The sequence below is a fragment of the Malurus melanocephalus genome, unplaced genomic scaffold (genome assembly GCF_030028575.1).
Source record: "Malurus melanocephalus ecotype Western Australia unplaced genomic scaffold, MMel_1.1 scaffold_73, whole genome shotgun sequence".
NCBI classification, from domain to species: domain Eukaryota; kingdom Metazoa; phylum Chordata; class Aves; order Passeriformes; family Maluridae; genus Malurus; species Malurus melanocephalus.
In genome coordinates, this window is record NW_026623305.1 from 2,243,031 (window position 1) to 2,269,949 (window position 26,919).

The window sequence follows — 26,919 nt, forward strand, 5'->3', positions numbered from 1 at the left end:
CCAGATCTTTYCCATTTCCTGTGATGTGGCACTGCCAGGGCTGACCTGGTTCCTGTGTCAGGCCAGGGTTCTGCCCACCCAGCCCCCAGCTCTGCAGCTGATGGGCAGCCCTGGCTCTCACAAGTAACCCCACGATAGATCAGGCTGTCCTCATTCAGCACTCTGTATCTATACTGGGCYATGGAGGGACATCTCCATTTATTTACCTGGGATCACTGTGTGCTGGGGGTGACAATTCACTGCTCCATCCAAGTCAGGCTGGGCTGCATGAGATGGCAGATTTTAAAAATGAGGATAATAGTTATTAGAGTAAAACTGAGCCTCTGAAACTCGTTGCAGCAGAGTACAAAAAGATTCCTGTCTTCTGTGATGTGCTGCCAGAAGAGTGTCAGCGGTTGCTGGATAATACTAGTTCCTCTAATACTTCAGTTTAAATTTTCTTTAATTTTTTTTAATATGAATATATTTAGATGTTGACATTTCATTGCATAATGTAGGACTTGGTTGTTCCTTAGAGATAATCTGAATTTTTTAAACTCCCCCAGCCTTTGCATCTAGTAAACCCTAATGTTATTGAATCAATATGGTGCCAGTCCAAAAAGATGAATATAGGTACATTTTGCTGATATGTTACTGCCTAATAGTATAGGATACCTATTTGAACAAACTGGGAAAAACAATTCAGCAAAGCAGATGTTAAAATGGAATGACAGTCTTTTGCTTGGTGACATTTAGAAGAAAAATAAAAATGGAGATGGTTTATTTCTGACTTGAAATGGAATCTATTAGTTGAGCAGTGTGATGCAGAGTAATCAGTGAGTGACACATTATTTTCTGCTGTTGTTTTACATCAAATATAATGATTTAGATGTTGTAACAGCAGAGACTACTGGAATGAGATATTCAAGAGGCAAATAGGTTTATTGTATTTTATACTTTATATTTACTGCTTTTTGTCAACACTGCAACCATTGTTGCTGATAAATATGTATTTCCTCATGTTTAAGGCATCTCTGAAACCATTTCTCTTACATTTTTAAGATTTGCCTGGCATAGCTTTTTCACTGGGTTTGATCTCTTACTATTTTAAGAACTGCTTTGATGTAGGAGCTCTCCTATTACATTTGAGTTTTGCAAAGTCCCACTTAATGCCATTATTGACATTGACTGAGAACTGTGAGGGAGAACACATCAGAGTTGACCCCCAGGGCTGGGGGTGCGCAGGGGCTGCTATGGCTCCGATTGGTATTGGGGAAAGGGAATTCCAAGGCGTAAGCTCTTGATCCATGCCGGACAGTAAATGGAGTCTGCTCCTCGTTACCAGCCGGGGAAYGGGGAAGGGGTTTGTGTGCTGTGTTACTTGGACCTTCAGCAGCCTGACAGCAAGGCCCCTTCTGAGCCATTATGCTCCACGAGTTCCATTGCCAAGAGCGCCTCTACAGCATCTTGACACATTGGTGTTCTGTCACCGCGTGTTTCAGGGTGGTGCAGGATCACGGGGAGTCCCCATGGGGGTTACACTCCCGTCCCCTGGCACTTCTCTAAGATGGTCGTGCATCAGGACCCGCCCCGCCCGGCAGCATCGCGGGCGCTGCAGCGGCGGGGCCCAGGGCGGGCTCAGGGGTGCGCGGAGCCGGGCTGGGGCCGGCGGGGCCGTTCGGAGCGTTGTGGGGTGCGGGCCCCGCGCCCCCGCTCCGCCACCCGGCCCGCCTGGCCCCGCGCGCCCCCGCAGCAGAGCGGCGCTGGCCGGCAGGGGGCGCGCGCAGGGCGCGGAGCGGGCGGGGGCGGAGCGCGGCCGGGCCCCCCCGGCGCGAGGGCGGGGAGAGGGAAGGAGGGCGAGATTGGGGAAGATCCCGGCGTGCCCGCCCTCCGCTCGCTCTCCCGCCGGGCGCCGCGGCCGCAGTTACTTAGCGGTTGGGAGCGGGCGCTGGCTGCGGCTTTCTTTGCCGGGGAGGCTCTGCTGCTTGGGTGCTCGACGCAGCCGCTCCTCGCCTCACCATGTCGAAGGAAACGAAGAAGCCCTTCCGCCAGACCATGGCCGAGTGGCGGCAGTTCATCTACAACCCCAACAGCGGCGAGTTCCTGGGGCGCACGGCGAAGAGCTGGGGTAAGGGTTGCCGCGGGGGCAAGGGCGGGGCGAGGCGCCGACGAAGCCGAGGGGCGGTGGGGAACGGGGCCGAGCGCGGGAGGTGGGGGCGGGATGCGGGAGGGCGCCCTGCGGGGATGAGGGGACGGGAGGCGGGAGGGCCCCCGCTGGGATGAAGGAATGGGAGGCGGGAGGGCCCCGCGGGCATGAGGGGAGGGACTGGAGGGCCCCGCGGGGATGAGGGGACGGTATGCGGGGGCGGCGCGCGCCAGGTGAGGCGGCCCGCGCGGCCGCGGCGGCGCACGCGCCYCGGTGTCCGTTACAAACGCTGGTCTAAAAATAGCTGTGTCCGTGACAGCGGGGGCGGGGGTCGGGGGGAAGGGGAGTTCCCGGGGCGCGTCCCGAGCTGACTCAGCGCCCGCCCCGCAACCGGTGCGGGCCCGCGGGCTCCTCCCCCGCCCGCTCTGCCGGGGGCGCTCCGGGGGCCGCCGCGGTGCGGCCGTGACGGGCTTCCGCCGCGAGGTGCGGGGCGGCCCCGCCCGCGGCATCGCAGCCTGCGCGTGCCGGGGCAGCTCCCCCGCTCCAGCCGCTCTCGACGCCCCCCCGCGCTCCCACGGCGCAGGGAATCCAGAATGAATGAGCGCGAATTGCCTTTGTACTTGTAGCTGCAGGTCGGGRAGGGAGAGTAAAGGAAAATCCCCAACCCCCCCCCCCCGAAAAGTTCATGAGCCCCACATCCAGCAAGTGATCGTTGTGTCGTTGTGCGTCATCGTGCTAAATTTGTTCTAACGTAGGGCTTCTGGACCTTTTATTGGAGCTTTAAATGAAGGCTCTCCAGTAAAACCTGTGAAGGCAGTGTTTGTTTTCCTATTTTCAGGTAGTCATCCCATTGCTTTCCTCTGAGCTGGAAAGCATGTTATCGTAATCTGGTTACTTCCAATAAAAATATTTGGATTTTYCGAGTGTGTTTTCTCATATTAAACAGTTGTACAAATGCTTAATATTAGGATGTTTCTTCAGCCCTCATGGGACATATTTCCTGACTTGAGAAAATGCTGCGTCTCCTCCCAAAACTTGGATGTAGTCGCGATACTTAATAGTTGTGCTTACAAAACCAACAAGAATCTCAGCGTGGTGTAAAGGAACAGGCCAATACATCCTTGGCCTTGACACGATCTCAATGAATACTGATGTTGAAACAGCGAGGAGGGGCTTTAAGCGGACTGTGCATGGGGTGTGCTTTCTCTGCCGTGCCAGTGTCTCCTGTCTGTCAGGAGAGGGCCCGAGCTCTGACAGGAGTTCCCCTCCATTCAGATGGAAATAAGAGCTTGCAGCTACTCTGCCAGTTGAATAGCAAAGGATAGGAAATTTCCACTATGCTGTTGTCTAGTGATCTTTCTCTACAGGCAGGTTTCCTCAAGTGCGTGGGATGGGTGTGTGGATTGCAGAAGTCTGGCTRTGTCATGAGTCTGAGCAGAACAGACTGTAGATAAGTTAGAAATAGCTTGTAAGGTTTTGGTTGTTTTTTTTTTAAAAGGTGAAGATGAAACCATCTTTTCTGTTTAAACCTATCTAGTAAGTTAAGTCACTTAGAATGATACTAGTCTAGGCCAACAGATAATGTTTGAAACTGAGATGACTTAATTGGTRATTGAGTTACAGCTCCTTGATAAAAGATGCTTTTGAGAAAATTATCTATAGAGAATAATTTTGCTTTGTGTAGGCAATTCAAATAATTTTACTTCATTAATAAGTTTTATTTAGTAGTTTAGATAATTGGCATGTGGTTGCTGCTATATACCATTTACTCACCCTGCACATTAGGAAATGAATGCTCAGTAACACCAAATTTTCAGTGTATTTTTTCACCTATATTTGTTTGTTTTGGCAATCTGTGATAAACATGTYGTACTTATTTTATGTAATTATAGTCCGACTGTTTTGGGGCACGGTATGTGGCTTTTTGTTTGGTTTTACTTTTTTCATGGCAGGACACTAATTGGCCCTGTTGGCACTGGGGAATATGCAGGGTTTGGTCTCACTTCTGCTCTTACATTAGAGGTGTGAGCTTACAGCTGTCTCCCTGCCTGCTATTCCTTTCCTGTTGCGGGTCTTTTGGCTGAAATGCAAGGAGGTACAAGAGGAGAGTTCTGATTGCCAATCTACTGGGTTGTCATGTCTCCAGGGGCAGCACAATGAGCATTCAGCTGGCTCTGGTTTTTCTGTGCATATTTCTCTTGTTTCAAGACAGCTTCCTCACAGAAATAAGACACGAGCAATAGAGAAGCTATTAAATAATTATTCACAGTATGTACATGTTTTACCCAAGTCCGACACAGTCCCGGGGGCTTCTGTAAATCGTAACTGCAAGGTGGTGATTCTCTGTGAATCCCAGTGCTGTAGAATTGGAGTACTCTATCTTCCATTTCCACATCAGGATTCAGGAAAAGATCAAATGCAAGCAGCTTCTATACTTATTTGTCATGTAACAGAGGTTACGTTTTAGAGTTTGGTAAAGAGTTAACCTTTTGCAGCTTGGTGAAAACCCTGTGTCTCCTGCAGAAAAAAATTGGAGACCTTCGCTTTATTTTTTTTGCAGACTTGAGGGACACTTCCTTTTGAATCTTTCACAAATTGATATCCAAACCTACACACACTCTCCCCCAAACTCTTCTATTTTTAATTATTTGACATAATCATCTGTTGTATTAAAGAGACAGAAAATACTGGGAAAAATGGCTGACTTAAGGCTGTGGTGTTGTCAGCAGTAAGGCATGCGGGGTGCTGACTGTCCTCACAGAGGTGATGGGAAGGAGGATTTGTCCTGGGTCCACCCAGTGGGTAATCTGGTAGGCCAGAGAAAGGAGGACTTGGCAGACTGCTGGGTGGGGCGTTCCTGGAAGTAGAAGGAAGATCAGTATCTGGCTCTGCCTCTAATTGCAAGGTACCCTGTCTGCCTAGAGTTAGAGCAAGAATGGAGTGACATGGTCATGAAAGTCCTGTAATGGGGTGCTCAGTGCACACTCAGACTTGTGTATTGCCTTACAAGATAGTTACTTCTTTTCACACAATGTTAAAGGAAAATGATTTGTGCCAACGAAAAGGGGCAGTAACAGTACTTCATCTCCGTTCACAGTAGATGTCATGTCAAATGTATTTAGGTCTTTTCTGTAAAGCTGGTTATGTCAAGGTGTTTGAGGTAGAAGTGGCATTGTCTTGAAGTACATGGAAATTTGGACCTGCTGAATTTTCTTTTGAATGCTTAGTTGTATCCTTTGGTGCACAGATACGTGTTTGTAATTACAAACAAACAACACCACCAGCAAAATCCAACAACGTATTTTTAGGAAAGCTTTCCATGCTGTCACTGGAAATACACTCTTGTTGGCTGCCATAACAAAAGATCAGCTCTGCTTCTTTTTTTGTCTTCACTGAATTCCTGGTTGGATGTATAATGCTGTCAGAGTTTTAACTGCTTTTCTGACATGGTTGTTCTGTCTTCTTTATTAGTGTTTTGAGCAGGTATTTATTGTGACTGAGCTTTCTTCAAGGGTAGTGTAATACTAAACATTCCAGCATCACTGTCTGCCATTGTAGTAGAATATTTTCTTTCCCTTGGCACAGATCACCCTGATAAAAGGCGTCTTGCCTTCTCTTGCTGCAGATGTCAGTAAGCTCTAGTAGTACAGTAAGCTTATTTGGGGGGGGGGGGTGTTTGTATTCTAAATGCTTAATCATAACATCAGACATTGGCTTTTGTGATTCTTTGCCAATGTTGCACTTGACAGTTTTTTATTGTCTCCTGAGATGTAGCCATGTTCTGTGTGGAGCCCTAGATTATTGTGATATAGAACATGGGACTGAGGTTATGTATCTTCCAAGTCTTTCTTTTCCACCCTCTGCTGTGTCGCAAATCTGTAAAACAGTAATTCTTTAGTGTCCAAGAAAAGAAGTTGAAACATGATTAGTGATTACTTTATATGTATAATTATGTTAGCTTAAAGTAAGAAAATCTGTCTACAGGTGGAGTAAAACTCCCTGATGTTCCTGGCACTGGTAGTAGTCAGCAGGAACATTACTTGGATATTTAAATCCCAAGATGCTTAGTTAAAGATGCTGAAGGACAGTCATACAGGTGATAGGATCAAGGCAGCATGGAGTCCAGCAAACCATAAAAACATTTAATTTTTGGTGGTCCAGGTAATGTTGAATAGATGCTCCCCGGTTTGTGGGAATGTTTATATTAATACCTGTATATACATACAGGTAGATTTTGCCAGTCTGGTTTATGCCAGACTGAAATGGTTTTTATTGCTTTTGTCATGTAAAGTTTGGAAAGCTTGTAATCATCATGGAAATTATGGCCAGGTATGTGATATCTTGCATTCAGCAGAGTCAGAAATTCTAATTTTCACAGTGGAAGAAGTGTTTTGATTCTGCAGATGAATTCCAGCTAATGATGGTACCAATGTATTGATTCAGAAATAGCAGTTTTCCAGATTTGACTTGCTTGTCCATGTGGTTAGGATATGAAGAAAGGGTTTTGGTGCTGTAATGCCCTGCAAAAAGAAAAACCAAAATAGCTAGGTAAATTGTAATGCAGAATTTTGGCTTTGAATTTTTCTTGGTTTATAGCTTTGCTGTACAAGATATTCTACAACAATTGAATTGGGTTGCGTGTTAGATATGGAAGCTATACTTTGCTTGGAGGAAATATGGAGGATAGCTTTTCACTGTTACTTGGGTACACCTTGTTTCCTGACAAGAAACCCAGTGTTATGTGAAGTTATTTTGGCAGAGTTTCTTGACAGGTTATGGCTTGCTCACTGTGATTAGCTAAGGATAATTAGTACTAATAGGCTCACAAAGAGCAGCTTTCTCAGTTTGGGGCTGTTGGAAATTACAGAGGGGATTTTTGTTGTTTGTTTTTCCCCTCTTTTTTATGTGGCAAAGTAGCGTAAATGGGTCAGTTTAGTGGTCAGCGTTCTGCAGTGCATTTACAAGCTATATTAAAATAAAGATTAAAAATAATCTGTATCTGTGAACACGCATGCGCTTTGCTGGGGGAGGCTAGCAGAGCTTCAGGGCTGTGAATAGAAACAGCATTTCCAGCTGGTGTTCGTGCTGCGTATCCCCGGTGGTTGGAATACTGCTGGGAGGGAGAGGGGCTGGGTGAGATGCTGTTGGTACTGCAGTCTCCACCATGGAGTGGGGTCACTGTATTATCCCTCTGGGGCATGAGGGCTCCCCCGTTCTGCTCTGCTGCATCCTTGGGGAAGGGGTCCCCGCCTGGCTGGAGTGAGGGGCTGTGTAGGTGAGTAGGGCACCAATGCCCTGATGAGGGAGTGAAGGGGAGAGCTGCTCCTACTGGGATCTGCTCTAAAGTGTCAGCTCCGAGGCCAGTAATGCAGATGACACGGTAGATAGAGTTGGCCCAAAGCAGGACTGTTGTTAAGGCCATGTCTGCTTCAAACTGCACACTGATACTCTTATTGCCTATTTCATGCTCATCAGTTTCTTCTTTTTCCAGTGAAGTGTGGCATATTCTTTTAGAAATTAAAGTACAGGTGTATTCTGAAATAATTTCCCTGATTTTCTTGCTTTTATGCTACTTGCCACAGAAGCTACTTGTCTTACGTGTAAAATTCTTCCATTCCATTGGGACTGTCTGATGAATGTCTTGGTCACATGATGGAAAGTGTACTTTTTAGACAGTTTGATGAAAGTTGATTAGTTTGTGTGGATCAAAAGAGAGTTGACCAGAGGTTTTGCAAGGGAGCTTTTTTGTTTATTTTTTGTGATACCCAGAACACATTGGGTATTAATCAGAAGATTCTTGTTCTGTTTTGGATCGAGTGAAAGCAATTATAAGCTTGTAGATAAAAAAAAAATTGCTGCTGTGCCAAATGAAGATGCAACTTTTCTAATGGCTTTTGTTGACTACAACTTCTACTATTTGTTTTTCTGTTCTCTTTTTAACAGCTAAATTGCTTCTAAATAGCCTTAGCAATCATTTACAATAGATGTCCAGCAGTCTTGTTCATTATAGAGTAAGGTTGTTTTTGTGTTTGCATACTTTGCTACTTTTAATCGCTGCATAGAATCTTACATCTTGGTGGTTTCAAATGTATTTTAAATAGCCGATTGCTTTTAGATTATTGCAGATTGGTAGGTAACTTTCTCAATAGGTGAAATTGAAAATTAAAACCAAACCAAAAAATGCACTAACATTCAGCTGGTTGCTGTCAAGAACTTTATTTAAAGAATTTGGGAGCTGTATCATTATTTTAAGAGATGTACACAGAATTCTTTTGGGAGAAGTAAAAAAGGTTTTGGATTTTTAACAATCGTGTTTCTGGGGACCATAGTATACTAGAGACTATTTCAGTGCAAAATGCAAGCATAATTTCTGGGACAAGAGCCAGGGCTTAGGCTTCCCTCTGTCATCTTCCAGTGGACAGCACTAGAGCTCAGTTGTGTTTGCTTTTGTTCTTTTCTAGGAAAGGTTAAAAGATTCTGCACTTGATTCTCTCAGAAATCAAATGCCAGTGGTAGGATGTTGCATGCTGGTTAGATGTGCTTTTCTTCATACCTGAGTTACATCTCTGGCTTGTGATAGTACCCTTATAGCTAAGTTATTAAATAAAAATTGAATTTGTGTCAACGTTTGGTTATGTTTTTGAATTAGAAAGGTTTTAAAGATGTCTCTCATTCCAAGCATCCGATTCCCTCAGTACTTTTATATCTCCCATTGTTTTTGACCATGTCTGTGCATGTGTGTTTAAGTCTCAGGTTCTCAGTCTTAAAACAGAATCACACACACTTTTTTAGGTTGGTTTTGAATGCTCAGTTAATGAATCAAGTTGAAGCTGGTAACATCTGTGTAATTGGTGGATTTGGTGGGGTTGCTGGGTTCCCGAGGTAAACTGGTGAAGCAGGTGTGTGTGTTAGGCTTGATAACTCTGAAGAGAAGGCTTCAGAAGTGTACAAAAACTTGTGGCAAAAGCATTTTCACCTTGAGAAGTCTCTTGTAACAGGATGTGTGTGAAGTACTGCTCTGTGTGGAGTTCTGTTCAGGTATCAACTATGTTATTAAAGCACCAAAAGCTTCCTCACTGGTCAGGATTCCATGTAATAATTTTGTCTTTTCACTCTTTTTTTGTCTTCCCAAAAACCAGATACGAAACTAAAATTCCCTTAAACAAGTGAAACTTTATTTTTTTTCTAATGCACTGCTTAGTCGTCTTTGCCAGCTTTCCTCTATGGCCTAAAGAGTAGTTACTAATGCTTTTCTCACAAAAATAGGGATGTCAAAATGCCCTATGAGCTTTAAGAATCAGAAAGTATTAAGAAAACCTCTTTGTATGCATTATTGTGCACTGTGCATTACATATGTATGCTAGAGGCATAATTATGACTACAAACATTGTATTGCTTATTTCTCATTTTGATTTTCAAAATAGGTTATGGAATTAAATGAAACAAAAATAGTAATTTTATTTTTTTCTTTACAGGGTTGATCTTGCTATTCTATCTGGTGTTCTATGGCTTCCTGGCAGCACTCTTCACATTCACCATGTGGGTTATGCTTCAGACACTGAGCAGTGATATACCAAAATACCGTGACCGAATTTCCAGTCCAGGTAACACTGTATTTTTTCATAAACCTCTGTCTGGCTTAATAACTGAGTTTCATTTGAGAGCTGGTTTGAAGTATGAGCAAAAGTATGAGAAACTGATCATTATTCAGTTACTTGCAGGTTGCAAAGGTAAAACCTGGTGTGAGGCAATTTACATACATTTATAGCATAAATTCAGGCAGTAGCTTTTTGTGTATATGTACTAACTTTTGCTGATTTTAACTCTTAAGTTCCTTTCAGTTAAATTTGTCATGTAGACCACAATTTTACCTGCAGATCCGCATAACATGCTGTTGTAGAAGTGGGTTTATAATTTAATCAAATTGCTTTAAAGGTACTTAACCTGGTCTCTTGAATCAGATGGAAGGCCACCCTGGTTCGTATTTGATGCTTGGCAGAAGGTACAGGAAGGCTGTACTGAGAGTGTGATCTGCTCCAGAACATACAAGGACTGTGGGACAGAGGCTTTTGCAGCGTTTTATTACAGTATTAGGTAGTTTGCAACTGATGGGGAATGGCTGTGGATTTCAGGGGCTGTTATGTAGGGATCCAYTAGAGAGAGGGTCCTGTTTTATGATGAAGCTAAGTCTATGTCATTTGTAGTTACTGCTAAAAGTGGTGTCTTGCTTTGTGTGCTGCCCACCTGTGTCATTGTTGGCTGCTTCAGGGAGCTGTATGTTAAAAAAAACCCCAAAAAACCTGTACAAATAAGAATAAGGTGGATGTCTTTTTTTTTCCCTTCCATCATTTTTTAACCTTTTTTTTGAAGATTGGTGTAAATATATCACGAGATTTTGCCATTATAAGTTTGGTTTTGGTATATTTCTGTATTTGAAAAATATTGAAGATGTTTATTCTGAAATGTTTAAAAGATGCTTCTGCATACTTTAACTGAATCAAAGAGATTAGTGTTTTCTAGTTACTAATTGTGGAAAATATGTATTTGATTTGTATGTGCAATTTACTGAGCCAACTTAAAATTTAATAAGATATCTCACTGTTTATAATAACTCATMGTAGAGACCAAATTTATGTTTAAAACACAAAACTCAGTCTTTATGCAATAATAGTATTTTGGTGGAAGTGAGACAATATTATTTTTTAAAATACTGTTTCTTTTTTTGAATGCTAAGCTCTTAAAGTTGACCAATATCTTGCAATTCTATCCACACTTGGGATGGTGCAGTGATCTTTGTGTGTGCAAGTTGCAATTGGACCAGTGTGATGAATGTCTCTGGATTCTGGACAGAATTTGTTTTTGTGTGATGTTCTGGCCTTAAGTGTCATATTGTAAGAGGTTTTGAGGCTTTATGCTGTTGTTTCMAGCTAAGAATGGGCTAGATGCTGGAAAGAATTATCAAGAAAAAAAAATGAGGAAAAAACAGTGGCTTGGGTGACCGTTTCTCCCCATTTCCATTGTGTCTGTTGTAAAGTCAGAACCATGGTAGTGGATGGAGCTGTGGGTAGCCATGGCTTAATASTGGGCTCAACTGACATTGCTTCTCTTGTGGTTCAGGGTATTAATTTTCTGTGGCTTTGAAATAAGTCATAAGGGATGTTTTGTTTGAAAAAGTATATATGCCACAATTAGTTTTCAGCTGAAGAGTTCTCGTAACATTTCTGAATTAAATCTCTTTATTAACCATGTCTTTAGTAACTCATACACTAAAGTTAATAAAATTGCTTGTTTCTGTTTTAATGTTTCTCCTTAACTCCGTCGTTTTTCACTTGCAGCGAAACACGTAATGTTCCTGACTGTAAACTTAAATTCTAAAAAAACCCCAAAACTGCACACAAAACCTGGATGCCGTAGGTCAAAGGTTCTACTCTTTTGTTAAACATACTTGAAAATCTCACAATTGATTTATCCTGTAATTGATACTTGACTTGCTTTGTACACTTTGGTGTAATAGTGTAAATCAAATCCAGACGATTTAAAAACCTTTACTTTAAATCCCTCTTGGAATTGTAATATAATGTAATCTCTTTTACAGTCCTAGATGTGATCCTATGCTGAGGGTAGTAATTCTGTTCCTCTGGAAGAGCTCAAATCCTRCATCTCTCAGTCTATACATCAGTCCTTCAACTAGCTTTTACTGCAGAATTTACAACATAGCTTTTAGGCAGACTGTAATCCCCTGGAAGTGGAGCAGTACCTTCCTTGTAGGATAATTCTGAAGTTCCCCTGAAGCAAGAAATCTCTTCAAATTTTTTTTTCATTCATTGATGACTAGTTTAGTTGTCATATTCCCTTTGAAAAATACCATCTAAGTCCTTCATTTACATTGTAATTCTGTAGATAATAATCTTACTCCCTAAAAGCCCTTAATGTGTAAAAACCCCTTGAGTGATTTTTTAGCCCTGCTACTAATTGCCTTTTATTTTGTTGAATCCCAGTTTAGTGTGAAGGCCAGAAAATTACTTTAATGGTGCGAAGTGATCTGCAGTCAAGATAGTTGTCATTTTATATGGACTATCAGTCATTAAGGCATTTACTCATGGCTTCCATAGAAATAGTTTAATTGCTGTTATTTCAGAAAAGAGGATTTATGATTTTACTGGGAATCCTACAAAAGACCTAGAATAAAAAACATTATATATGTATTTTTTTAAAAGCTAAAAGATATTTGTCTGTGATGAATTTCTAGTATATAACTTTATTATTTCCTAGTTGCAAATATCTGTTATCAATTTCTATCTTTGGATGAGAAGCTTGGCTATTTCTGTAGGTCAGTTCTTAATAGACCTGGACTGCTTAACTGCACTTCTGATATGTTTTCCAAAACCTTACTGTGATGGTTAACTACAATAACGTAACTTATCTTCCCACTTCAGTCTAACCTTCTTAAATATTTATTTAAGAAAGCCTGATTTTTWTTTTTTTTTTGTTTCCTGCCTTAAATTTGATTCATTTAGGAATTTAGTTTTAATTGGTTTTCCCTGAGGATGGGAAAACTACTTGGCATCCTAAGATGATACAATCAGTTGCTGTGTCRTTGCAACTTCTTCCTTCATGCCTCCTTCATTGACTTCTATCAGACCATTTTAGTATGCTAACTTAAAAGAAAATTAATGTTAAAATACAGGTTGGATTTTGGTGGTTTTGTTTGTTTGGTTTTGGATTTTTCTCCTTTGTGGAACTGCAGTGTCTATTCTCAGCTGCAGAGTTTTTGTGTGTGCTGATTATTTCTATAAAATAAGAGTTACATTAAGGTAAYGTTGTGAATAAAGCAATCAGTCACACATCCTTCCCTGAACAGATTTAATCTGTGCTGCGATATCTGGTGATGTAGTGCTATTTGATCTGCCGCTGAAGCTGTGATGAGTAACAGAAGCCTCAGGTACCTGTGTTAGTGACCGTTCCTATGGCACAGGCTGTATTAGCGTGCCTGGTGCTTTCACCTGCTCCGGGGAAATCCCTAGCATTTAACTCTGCGGCTTTCTTGGTCTGTGTGCTGAGAAGCAGGGACAGTTCAGCTCTCGAGAGGGCCATCCTGTGTATGTGCCTTTTCCATCCTTCAGCCGAAGCTGGATTCAGCCTTTGGTGATCCATGTCCTTGTTCCTTCTGCAGCTCTGGCTCCCTGGCTGTGGGCGGTTCTTGCTGCAGTGCTGCCAGCCAGCAGCCAAATGGAGCCGGAGTGCCACTGGGGACACTGCTGCTGGGGGGTCTGGGGGGCAGCTCAGCTCCAGAGCATTCCAGGTTCCCAGGCCTGGCTGAGCTGCACCCCTGTGGCTGCATAAAGTGTCTTGTATTCTCCGTGGCACAGGTGGCACCTAAACTTTCTGTTTGAGGAGATGGAGGAGAAGACTGAGAACTAACTTGGCTTGTCTGGTTTGAGTGGGGTAACTTTCAAGCCACCTTTATGCATAATCAAATTTTTAAAAATACTTTTGTTTTTCTGGGTTTCTGTGAGAATACTATAATCATAGCTTCATTCTGTATTGCCTAAAGCTTTGACCCACTGCTTGATCTGAATGTTTTCTGGGTGTGCTTTTGGGTATTTTTTCAATTATTTTTTAAGCTTAATTTGCTGAGCGGGGAAAGTGGATCAGCAAAAATCTTTGATTGACGGTGATTAAACTGCTGATTTTGCTTTCTCTAATCGAATTCTAATGGGTTTGGTGTGTGAATTGCAGTTATACATTGGGTTAGATATAAGTGTTAATTAATGTAATGCTGATTTTGATAAGTGGCTTCAAACATAAAGTACCTTCCAGTACTGTGGAATATGGGRGTTACATTAATGTTTCTTTACAGATAAACATTTTCCAATTTACGGATGTTTGAGTAGGGGTTAGAGTGGTGTAGGAAAGATAAGTTGCTTAGTTCCTAACTTGCACTTTTTCTTTTTAAGGACTTATGATTTCACCAAAGCCAGACACTGCATTGGAATTTTACTTTAACAAGAGTGACAGCCAGTCATATTCAGAATATGTTACTACACTTAGAAACTTTCTTGAATGTAAGTAAGTTACTTAAAACTGCCCCCAAGTAATTCAGTAATCTTAATCTTGAGTACATTAGTGTCRTTTTTTGCTTGTAGTTACTGATTGCTAATGGAGACTAATGCAAGTTCAGGGTTATTATAGATACGTGTGTCACAAAACTATACACATTACAGAAAAAGGTAAGTATTGTGCTTGTCCTATATTAAACAAGGAGCCTGAGCATGAGGAATAATGCAGAACATAATGGAGAGTTTTGTGTGATATAGTTATTTAAATCCTGTAAGATGTAGAAATTAAATGTGCCAGAGTAATTCAATGTAAAATAGCATAGGTCTTGTGTTTGGAGACAAACTTTATCAAGACTTGTTTAGTCCTAATCTAAATGATTTGGTAATGTGGTGAGAATACTTTAGTCTGAAAAACATTAGCGTCTGTTTGAAAATAATGAGGCACACAAAGATTAAGTTAATTGCAATTGATTGACTTTCACCCTGGTACACAGTGTCTACAGACAGAAATATTAAAACACTGAATTTAGAACATGGAGAAAAGGCAACATGGGACAAGTCTGAAGGATGGCAAAATCACTAGTTTGTCATACCTTATTTTATGTATGTGCCTGTATGTACACTTACTCTAATAATATGGAAAACAGTTGAAAATATTATTAAATTTAACCCCTTTAAAGTTGTGAGTCATAATTAAGGAGATGCTGCCAAGTCTCACCTCTGTGCATGAGTTGCTTTGTTAGCTATAGCTATGCTTGAATCTCTCCATATTCATAGTTTCATTACCTACTAGAAGCTTCTACGAGTAGGCTTTTGTTTCAGGGCTCTACCAAGGGTTCCTGGGAGGAATGCTGCATTTCATGACTACCTGCCTTGCCTGCACTTCTGTGGGTCTTGCACCAATGATGAACTCTTCCTTTTCTTCATTTTACCTTGTTAGCTGGGAGCTGGAGTGTAAGGGAGGGGAAGAAACCACAAAGTATCTTGAATGGGAATAATTAGCATTTGTGACAGTATGATCTGTGCACTTGAGAAACACAAAAAAGGAAGAAACAACTTGAGGTGTTAATATAGCAAAAATTATACTACCTGTTGTAAATGTAGAGGCAGTTCAATATTAGTTGTTGAAATACTTTTAAGCTTTCCTGTGCATTTGTAAAAGAACTGGTTGAGTTTCCAGGTAAAAACTTGATTGTTTATGTTTTAATATATTATTAGCTTAGATTTGCTATTAGAATATGTAATTACTTTATTTACAAAGATTAATGAAGTGATTATTGTTAACGGTTTGAAAAGCAGGAAAGTACTAGTTTTTCTGTAATACTTCTTTTTTCATTCAAGTACACTGCTGCTCCTTCCCGTAGGCTTTGGAARTGTTTTTGTTAAGATGGATGTAAGAGACAGTGCTCTGAAAATATTTCTTTCAGAAAACTCTTAGGGAAGTAAGGCTATAAATCAACCAGTTATATAGGCATCTGAAGGTTTTGGCTACTTACATGCTTTATACCATTGATTTACAAGCTCTTTCTRTTTCATAGCGTATAATGATTCAAAGCAGTCCCAAAACATAGACTGTACACGGGGAAAGATCTTTGATCAGAGTGATGCTCCTGTTAAAAAGGCTTGTCGATTTAGTCTGTCTGATCTTGGACAATGCTCTGGGAAGGACGATCCAAATTTTGGCTATTCTAAAGGAACTCCCTGTGTGCTTGTGAAAATGAACAGAGTAAGTGCCTGCTTATTTTTCAGTTCTTAGTTTAAGTGCTCCCAACTACTGCTGTATGAAAAAATGACTGTGGAAAGGATTGAAATATGTGTTCACTTTGCTACTCAAAATATTTGCATTTCCAGAATAGTGTAATTTACTGAAACACTGAACAGTTCCAGAGAGTAATATGAAGTGACCTATTTTGATTCTAATACTTAAAAGTATTGGCTTTGACTATTTGTATCAAAATAATCTGAATCCCATGTTTTAAGTAGTGTTCTTTGCTTTTACTTACTGTTCCGTAAAGCAGATTCTAGACCACTCTGCAAASTACAGTGTTTAACTTTGTCTGTGTTCCAGAACTCTAACTAGAATATAATGCATTTTGTAACTCCTGAACTATGAAAGGTGATAAAAACTTTACTGTGTTTGACTTTTTAATGATGGTTATGTGTTACTTGAATTAATTGGTTTGAGCTGTTAATGTTGCATGCTAAATGTAAAATAAGAAAAATGTAYTTTCGGTGACTGCTGTAACTATCTGAGTTAACTATATAACTCAATACTACTTTAAATCTTAGTTGTAATTTAAAAATGACRCAGAATAGATTTACTCCCTGTATGAACTCATATTTAGTGAGGGAAAGGTTCAAATTCAGTCTGTAAARCTCAAAAGCTGGAAAAAAGTCTGTAAATATTTTAACTTTCTCTCCTRTAGATAATTGGATTAAAGCCTGAAGGAGAACCACAAATACAGTGTACACCTAAGGTCAGTTCAGAATGTAAGAAATAAGTGTGTAGTTTATCTTCCTTGTGATTAGGATTAATAATGAAGTAGTTCATTTCACTGTCTTCCCTTTTTCTTATAGAGTTTGTATTTTTGTTTGTGTTTTTCATCTTACTATATGTCTACTTTAGTTTTAGTGTCTTTAATTTCTTCAGTATATTTATAAAAAACATTTTTGGTTGTTGTTTTTTTCATCTTTAGATGTGTTTTAGCTACCTGGCTTGGTTTAGAGTTGGCAAAATGCATACATGTTTTTTGTGGTCTCATTTATTTCTTGATTTATTGTGAGTTATATTTTGTTTTCCCATTTCATAACCTATATTTTTATTTTTTCTCCATGCTGCAAGTGCACCTTAGACAATTTTATAAATGATGGGTAAGACAATTGTGTGTGGAAACTAATGTTATTGCTCAAGTAAAAGTTGCCTTCAAATCAAGTATGAACTACTGATARTAACAGCTAATCTTTGCATATTTGTTATGTACCAGTGGATTTACACAGAATGTTTTATGGYAATTATAATAATTACTTTGACTTATGGATATTTTTCCTAGACTGCTTGGGGAGCAGTGAAAGAGTTGGTAAGTTTGTAGCTTGAGCAAGGGGCAGAGTCCTGGCTTTTAGCTTCAGAAGACTGATAAAAATGTAGGCTGCAAACATCAGCAGTTAATGAGACAAACACTTCTAAGGGTTTCTGCCTTCATCCTAGGTACCTGTGGTTGGCRTAGATTTTAATACTTGATTTTTGTGGAGTCTTTGAAAGTTTTGATCTCTCCCTGACAGTCCATTGCAAGCAAAGGTGATTCCTCCTCATTTGAGACTGATTGCTTTGCTTCCATTCACAAAACCCCATATTGTTCTCTTGAAGGAATTACTTCTTTTTAGAAAAAAGCAATTAATCTCCTTCTACCAGTACTCTTTTTTCTCTGACTTGTCTGATTTATAATTTTTTTTGTAATGTAATTTCCCAAACTGGAGAGAAGTTTGCCTCTAACTGAGGTATTGTTAATGACAGCATTTCTCCCTTTGTGATCACATTGGAAGCAAGGTGAATTTGCCTTTTGTAATACACTGGGTCTTTAATTGTTTTACTGTTTATATTGTTCTTCTGGTCATTTCCCAGTCTGWATTTGTAGGTAAGATTTCTTGAAGKTCACAACTTTGAATTTCATATGGCTATCATTGTCACCCCCCAATCATTTTTAATGATCGTTTTAAAGGGATCAAGTTCTCTGACATGTTTTGCATTACTTACAGCTTGGTGCCATCAATGAATGAATGACTCAGGTTTGTGTCTCAAGTCCTTATTGAAAGCACTGAATAGGGTGCAGGGCAGTCATCTTCATTTCCACTACAAATAGCTTGTGATGTGTTGAGAACTAAAGTTCAAGTGATTTATAAAAAACAGATAAACAGGTAAACCTATTTTATGACTGTGTTTCTTTGGCTTTCCTCTATGGATGCTCTATGAGACAGTAGTAAAAGCTGTGTTAAGCAGATGATGCTTTTTCTTACCTTCTTAACTAGTTTCACTAGCAAAAGAGAAAGTTTGATAAGAACTCGGTTGATCATATTGGGGGTTTTTGCTGTATTTTTACCCTTTGAGATACATAGAAATACATTTATGTGTTTTCTTGCATCTTCTCTCTGGAAATACAAAGTACTGCTACCATATCCAGTTAGAATTTTTCTGATCTACACAAGTCTGATGGTTTTGAATTTTAAAATTGTCAATCTTATTAGTTCTTTAGTGACTTCCAGATAAAGTATTTGTCAGGTTTTGCTACTTTGAACGCATCTATTTTATCTTCATTAGCCTGGTCTCACCCTAGCTCATCATGATTTCCTTGCTTAGGAAAGCTTAGGTACTACTCAGAATTCATCCTGTAGATTTGCTGTTAACTAATTTTTATTTTCCTTTCATCTGTGTTTTTAAATATTTCTTAAAAGAGTCACAGAGTGGATAAGRTTGGAARKGACCACAGTAATCATTTGGTCACACATTCCTGCTCAAGCAGGTCACCCTAGGGCTCATTGCACAGGATTGTGTCCAGTCCTCCAGTGAGGGAGACTCCAGATCCGCTCTGGACAACCTGTTCTAGTCACTGCACAGGAGAAAGATTCTTCCTCATGTTCAGATGGAACWTCTGTGCATCARTCCTGCATGTATTGAGAGCAATTTGGAGAAGTGTCTGCCTGGACCTAACACCATCTGACTTTGAAATGGTATTTTTGTTTGTACAAGTCTCTGYAATACAAAATGAGGTTGATAGCTTCGGTCCACACATCCTGCCAGTCTTAGCCAACTGAAACATCATTTAGGTTTTTCAGTGTGGAATTGATGTTCTTGAGGCATTCTCCTGTGAGGTGATTCTTCTTTCTTCTCCCTGCACTTTGTCTWTKTTKTTKKTTTTTTTTYYYTTWATGGAAAGATTTTAGATAGATGGGTTATTCCAGAGTCAGCACGCTTATAGCTGGGGATGCTTCCCCCTCTACCCTCACATAGTTGAAGCTATCATCRCTGTAATTTCTGTAGATCAGGGAARTGAGTGCTTGCAGTGTCAGACACTCAATACAGCTGGTTCTTCCTCCTGCACCCTGGAGGAAYTGATCTGCTGCAGTCTTGAGAATCTCCACAAAGAGAAACAAACCAACTGTAGATTCTCTCTCCAGGAAGTTTGAAGATCAGCATTTTAGGTCTTTAGTTTGGAGCCAAAGGTGTGCCGTTTCACATGTGCTGGAACATCTTGCTGTAGTATTTCTTTCAAGTTGAAATTAGCTTTGCTGGAAACTGGTAGATTTGATGTATTTTTTATTTTCAGCTACAGGAAAAAAAAGCCACTTTAATTCCAAAAGACATCTTTTTCTGTTTAGTGACCGTCTTGACTTGGGTATCACTTGCTAGTTTACAAGAGTGAAGAAGTCTGTATGAATGACACTATGTGCCTTGCTTTTGTCAGCGTACTCAGAATCTGAGTTAACTTGCTTTTTGTGACAGAAATCTCTGTTGTTTTACAGTTTCTACTAATGAATACTGCCCTTTATCTTCTCAGTTTCTTCTTCTCAAGTGATTATAGACCATTCCTGCCCAAATTCTTTCCTTGGGTCTTTGCATATTATTTCAACATCTGGTAAATTCTTCTTTATAAATTACAGTATTAATGAAGACGCAGTTAGTGACGTGGAAGTCTGTCTGTCCAGCTACGTTGTCTGGTTTTTAGATTAGCTGACTGTCAGCAGCTTTTTGTGGAAACCAAATGATAAGCAGAAGATGTGACACTCACTAATGGACTGATTCTTGAAGTTTTCCAGCAGATGCAGCTTGTTTAGGCGCGTTCTTTGGTTTTTTTTATTTAATTGTGTAGGGATATTAATTAGGAGTGTTCATTCAAGAAAATCTGGAAACCACCCCCAGCAGTTGCATTAGACAGGCAGCTGCATGTCCCACAACCTCCCTGCTATTGCACTGATAGCATAATGCATATATTTAGTGTATAGTCATGACTGCATGCATGCCTTGTATTTAGCTGCTCCCCAAAAGCACTACTCCTATTTACTTTGCCTATGTTATTCTATAAGCTGATTATTTAACCATTATTTCAGCAACATATTTGAAAAGWGAGTATTTTCAGCTGCATGAGCTTTAAATAAAATAAAGAATAATGGTGAAAATCAGCACATTCCTGCTTAACAGTTATATTTGCCAGCTCAAGGTCCAAAATATTTAATAAGCATAAATTGAAGAATTGCAATAATTTAGACTGCAAAGGAATGAGAATGTGGCCATGTCCTAAAAAAAAAATCTGTATTCTTTTGAAGAGATGAAAAAAAAGTAACCTTGAGCTGTGTCTTGCTCTTAAATTTGTTTTGATCTTACTGCAGTTGTCTTCTGAACTTTGTAGGGCATCTGTTTAAGAGWACAGCTGTAGTATATGGTAATAGAGGAAGAACAATGAAACTCGTTATACATTTTGAACTTGTGAATTAGAGTGAGCAGTGATGTTCTGAAGATACATTTAGGATTTTGGGGGGTTGTTTTAATGACATTTCCCTTGGTTATGACCATATATTTAATTTATTACAGAAAGTGAGGTTAGATGTTGGCATTTCCTAGTTTGAACTTGCACTAGTTTGATATCCTGACAGGRTCCACAGTCCTGAAGAATGTTGTGTATAGGGAGAGGTGTTCATGTATTGATATGCTGATAGCCCATGTCTGGACAGCTCAATCATATATATATATATTGTATGTGCTAGAGATTGAATGACTCCTAAATCAGAAATTAGGCAGCAGCTTTGTGGGTAGCTGCTTCTTATTCCAGGATTTGGGGTTGCAGGGGCTAGTTGAGTGATAAGGCCTACATCTGTACATATTGTTCCTCTGAGGTGGTGTTTACACATACAACTCCAACAATCACCACTTTAAACCTGGGTTTCTTCTTACGTGGCCTGTCTTGAGGGATAGGGRCCACCTAATGCTAGGAATAACACTRTTGYAGAGAGGTGTCTGTGCATCTCTGTGAAGGGTTGTAGTGTTACATGTTTGAGAGGCTTAAAAACATGGCTTGAAACAGCACATGGTTCACTAAAATACACAGGCTGGCTTGTGGATATTTAGGATTTTTGTTACATATSGGGGATAAGGGTTGTTAAGTTGCTCGTTACAATGAACACACTCTTCTCCCTTCCCCGTTTGTTTGACACATAAGTATTAAGGCAAGCTGTCCTTGACTTGATTGCTAATTTAATCCTTACTGCAGCAGTTGTGTGCAGCATGTTACTATTTGCCAAAAAAAAMCCTGTTTTGAGTTACTCTATCAGTTTGTAGGTCAGTTGCTGTTTTTTAGGTATCCTGCACTTTATCGTGGGCTTATAATTTGATTTTGTGTTCATTTTTATGCAAGCAAATGTTAACTTCTACTTTCATTGCTGTGTCCAATTACAGGAGGAGGGCATGGTTCAGATAAATTATTTTCCTCCTAATGGCCTGATTGATTTGATGTACTTCCCATACTATGGAAAAAGCTTGCATGTAAGTATCCCTTCATGATGGTCCCCATTTTGTCAGTTTAGTTTCAGTGTGCATTTACAACTGAACTTGGAACTTTGTAATGAGCTACTCCTAAGGATTATTGGATATGCAGAAGTTGCACAGCACTCAGTGAGATAGGAGACTGGCAGACATGAACAAACTGGGCACTGTCCTAGTGGAAAGAGGAGCTGTGTTCCATCAGTCTTGAGAGCATCTGCTCTTTTCTGCTCTCTGAAATCTTTTGGAGTCTTTGAATGCAAGGAAAGGCAGGAAAAGTAAACTGGGTTTTCATAYTCATATTCAATTATTAAACTGGTATTTCATATTACAAAATTGGTTGTAATTTCACCAAAGTGATTTTTGTATTACTTCTTTGTCAGTTATTTTTCCAGTGTATTTGATCCTTATTTTCAGTAGTTCCATAACCTTTTTTTGTGCTCTCATGGATTTTACTGATGAGGAAGGAGTTTGTTTTCCTTCAACAGTTACTTTTGTGTTACTTTTAAGTAGTTTTGTGTTTCCATTTTGTTGCCATGTTCTGAATTGGTACCCCATCTATTCACTTAGACATGCAAATCAGAGAGAGACTGTCTGCCTATGCTTCCAGCAGCTGGAGTCAGTACATACTCTGTCCCATTCTTGGAGTGAAAGAGCAGGGAAGGAGAGCAATGTTTCCTTAAGAAATGCAGAACACTGCATCTGTGGGCCTTGACACGTCAGGAGGCAATTTGTACCGATTTGTACAGGGATGAAGAACTTTACTAAAGAAATTCCCATCTTGTTGCTATACTTMGAGAAAGTGAAAGATTATGAAAAGATAGAAATGAAGATAGACAAAATTCAGTATTATTCCTTGCTTGAATTAGCTGCATGGTCCTTTCATGTTCAGTTTGTCATGTGGAACAGGGTGTTAGTGATTCTTGCTAATGTGAGGCCCAATTCTCATAACATTAGCATCGTGAGAAAAAGAAGAGGCAATAAGAACAGTCGTGAAAAGTTTGAGTATTTGAGTAGGACTCAGGGGTCTGGATTGATTTCTTAGCTATGCAATAGAATTTTTATATCAGTGCAGAACTGTTAAATTACTTTGTCCTGTAAAGGAGTTAAGATTCAAGTAAAGTTGCTGCTCTTCTTCAGGTTGGAGCCTTAGGAGTATTAGTATCTACAATTTTGTGGTCCAGGATGGTTATTTGTCTTCTGCTGCTTACAATGAGCCCAGCTCCCTAAGTTTGGAGAATGTTCCCTTTTTTAGGATGATCTGACAGAGTTAATGAGGATACTGTCTCTCCTTGTCTCTCAAATTTTGTATTGAGTAGAAGTCCGTTCTGGTATCATCTGTTTTCAAAACATTATAGAAATTTGTGTACCCCTTTGGGAAAACCTTGATGGTGAGAAGACATCTCTCCTTGAGGAAATGTGGGAATTTTAGTTCAGATTTTTAGAAAACTCCAAGTGTGGTATCACCCTTACAGGTGGGAAGTTTTGAGGGAGCCTTTCCTAGCTGCATTTCCCCCCTTCTAGTCTGAAGTTTATGGGAGCACAGGAAAACTTCTGATCTAGTAAAACCACTATCCAATGAAAGCAGTTRCTTCAATCTGCTCTTACTAGTACTTCATTTAAGGAGTTTAGCACATCTAATGACATYTGTGATATCATCCTTTGTGAAAGAGACTTTTAAGTATTTGGTTGAGAAGATAGCCTAAAATTTACAGAAACAGGGTATTAAGAGTCCCTTAAGTCAATGAGGAGGGGAGATTCTTAACACAAAATGTTGTTCAATTAAAACTCAAGGTTGATACTTACATAATACTGTAGAGTTGTATTTAGTCCACTGACTTGTGTGAATTGTTACCAAGAAATAATTTTGCTTTATCAGCAGTCAGCAGTACTGACCTAAAAATATTAATAAATTATGGAAATACTTCATGAACATTGCATAAAATGCTGCCTTAACAGTGTATAATAAGCTCCTGTTTAATTCATAGGCACTTCACAAGAGAATACAAGTTGTCCTTATTGAATTGCGTGTGAGGTACAATGTTGGGTTGACAAAATAAGAGTTGATTTTGCTCTGGTTCTTAAATTTTAGTTTTTATTGTAGTCACCGGTTGTAACTGTTCCACCAAGTACAACTGACCAGGAAGGATACTGTCAGGATGTTCAAGAAAAGGTTTCTGTGTAAAGCTATTGAACAGTTAATACCTTTCAGAATAGTTGTTGCTGAGCATGTAAATGGGAGAGGGAAGAAGGGAAGCTGGTTTRTTAGTATTTGTTGAGTAATGCTTTTGGAAAAAAAAACCCAACACCTAAAGCACTGCTGGAAAAGTTACCTTTGATAGCAGGTTACGCCCAACCTGCTAAATGAATCCCAAAACAAGTAGAAGAGACAAAAGRATGGAGTAGAATACACTAATTTCTGAGGTTATTTCATTGGAGGTTTCTAGAAAAATTGGACCTAATTAATAGAAAGCGGTAAAGTCATATGCCTCTTGAAGATACTGGCTGTTATTTGGTAGTGTGAAGAAGGTATTTCTAGCCTGGAAAAAAAAGGTGTCTTACCTGAGTCAGATAGGGCTTTGAAAAGTTGAGTTCTTGATTAGCTTTTTTCCTTCACTGTTCTGATGGATTGAATGTTAATTTAATGCTAACTTACTTTGGTCTCTGAAATATTTTCCCCATCTTTCTGTTTACTAGGCTCACTATTTACAGCCTCTAGTGGCTGTTCAACTAGCAATTTACTCCAACAGTACCAAAGAAGAAATAGCAATTGAGTGTAAGATCCTGGGCTCACCCAATTTAAAAAATGAAGATGACCGTGACAAGTTTCTGGGACGAATTGCCTTCAAAGTTCAGATGTCTGAATAGCTGGAGTATTCTCCGCAAAGTAAATGTTGTGTTGTCTGTTTTGTATCAGCTGGACATGCCATTCTAGAATATGAGACCACCTTGAAGAATGTTAAGGTGGTTTATGGCGTTCAGGATAGCATAATAATATGCTTCCAAATTGTATGTTTAAATTCCCTTAAAATAAATGCCTATCCTGCTTTTGCCTGCCCTGTTGGAACAGTGTACAGACTATAGTTATGTCATAGGGACCTGTAAATAGCTGTTTTCAAACACATAATAATGGTGACCTTTGTCCTGTTCTAAAATGTGGTTTTATCCTCCAAGTGAGTGTCTCAAGCTTAATGTGCTGTGCTCTGTAAATATTGTATTGATTTAACACTGGTTTAACTGTCATATCTCAATGCTGACACAGTTAGAGGGATAAATAATAAATGGTACCTGATTGACATAGTGATGTCTTTGTAAGAGTAAACACCTCCAGCATAAATTGTGTGTATGGGAGTGGGTGGGCCAGTGGATGGATGGCTGCGTGGAGATGCCTTAAATTGTAGACTGGGTGGCGTGGGAGAACTGAAATGGAATTTAAGCGTTGGTATGGATTTCTGAAAGTAAGTGCTCAACTAGTACTTTCTTGTGCTTGTCACTGTGCAAGTATTGTGTACATGTAATACTTGGTATAGAGTTTGGTGTTCTAGCTGAGGAATTGAACCTTTCTTTGTGTTGTTGATTGCTTGTAATATGTGGAGCACAAATAAAATCTATACAATATTTTAAAACTTTTTAGTTCAGAAATATCAATAGAAAATTTAAATTGTTTAGGRTCCTGGTAACAGTTGTACAACAGAGCTGCTTGAAAGAAGTGGCCTCACTATTGTGGGAATAGGCTTTGATTTTCCAATTAAAAACCTTCCTGATGAACCTCTGTTTAAGAAAAGAAAAAGGAAAAAAGAAAGGATTGTCTTGATTAAACATTCCTGTTTAATTTATATATCTGTTTTGTCGCATCATTTTAACATCTCACGTCTTCGTCTGCTCTTTCATCCTGGACATTGTGTCTTTCATCATCATCCATTTAGAAAATCGGTGTCATCAACTGCTTTTCAGAAATACCCTGTTGACTTGGGGTTGATTACGTGCAGTGTAATTGAAAGTGCAGTTGGTAAAATGACTATAACCAGACTGGTTTATGTGTGATTGAACCAGGCTGAGCCATTCTTTTGCGTTATAATTTGGGCAGTTKAGCTGACATGCAATTTATGTTACTTTTCCCCATGATTTTTGTTTGTTTTTGTCTTGAGAGGAGTTTTGAGCACATGGTCCACATTCTGATGTCTTAATATTAAAGACCACAGCAAATCTGCATTTGTGTAAATACCTGTATGTTGTACTAGTTAGGCCCAAATTTGTTACTTAACATCTTTTATACCTAATTATTACAGTGGTTTTTAATATTATATTTAAACAAATTAAATGAAGGATTTCTAAAATTCACAATTCAGTCTYAATGCCCTGCTTTGAGGCCAGTCTAAGCCACATTAGTGAAAAACTTTAACAGCTGTGCAAGCCTACACTGATGCACAGCTGGAGGAAGCTGCTCTTAATGGGACTTGAACAGTGTCTTAAACCTCATTAAAAATAGATTTATACTGATCTGATACCATTCAGCATGCTTTTTTGTTGTCTACAAAAGAAAGTTGTTGTTCCTACAATATGCAATGAGTATTTTTGTAATAATGGCATGCATTAATACTGAATGAGATGTTCTTTCAAAATATTCCATTACTAATGTTTTAAATGATGCACTTTTAGAGCTGGGATACCTGGCKTCTTGAAGATATGACTAATTGCTTCTCTGTGTATTAATACTGCCTGAAAGTATTTTAATAGTTGTGAGGGACCTTAAGTGTAGATGTTGCATCTGACAATGAAAAGGACTAGTTTCATGTAAAAACTTCTCACATTCATGTTCACTTAGGAATGGTAAAAAGTTCTGGAGAAACACTCAGTTTTCAAATGAGCTTGTTTTTTGCAACAATTTCTCTTTTGACTTAACTTGTCTATAGACAAAGCATGAAATGGCAACTTTTCACCAGCACTTTTCAGACAGGTAAAACTTAATAAACTCCTGTTCTCCCTAGATTCTGCATAAGTGTTGTTTTTGTTTTTTCAAATATTTAAACATATAAGGATTGTCAGTTGGGGACAGGGGAGGAGAGGAAACCTTTTGAAAGGGTTCAGCTGTCAAAATTAGCATGTAAAWTGTATGTAGGTAGTAAGGCTAATGTTAAACTATTTCATTAAACTGAAACTATTCCTCATTTTTATTTCTGTGTCTTGAGTAGGTAAATGATACAGCAGTT

The 26,919-nt window shown here is 39.5% G+C and overlaps 1 protein-coding gene across 1 annotated transcript; it reads left to right on the top strand.

The window, feature by feature from the left end:
• Positions 1-1,839: 1,839 nt before the first annotated feature.
• On the top strand, positions 1,840-26,696 carry ATP1B3 (ATPase Na+/K+ transporting subunit beta 3). The gene is made up of 7 exons (XM_057366936.1): positions 1,840-2,107; positions 9,601-9,729; positions 14,083-14,190; positions 15,723-15,910; positions 16,611-16,661; positions 21,626-21,712; positions 24,407-26,696. Exons 1-7 carry the CDS (start codon positions 1,999-2,001, stop codon positions 24,575-24,577), a joined length of 843 nt encoding a protein of 280 aa, XP_057222919.1. The 5' UTR covers positions 1,840-1,998; the 3' UTR covers positions 24,578-26,696.
• The last annotated feature ends 223 nt before the right edge of the window (positions 26,697-26,919 follow it).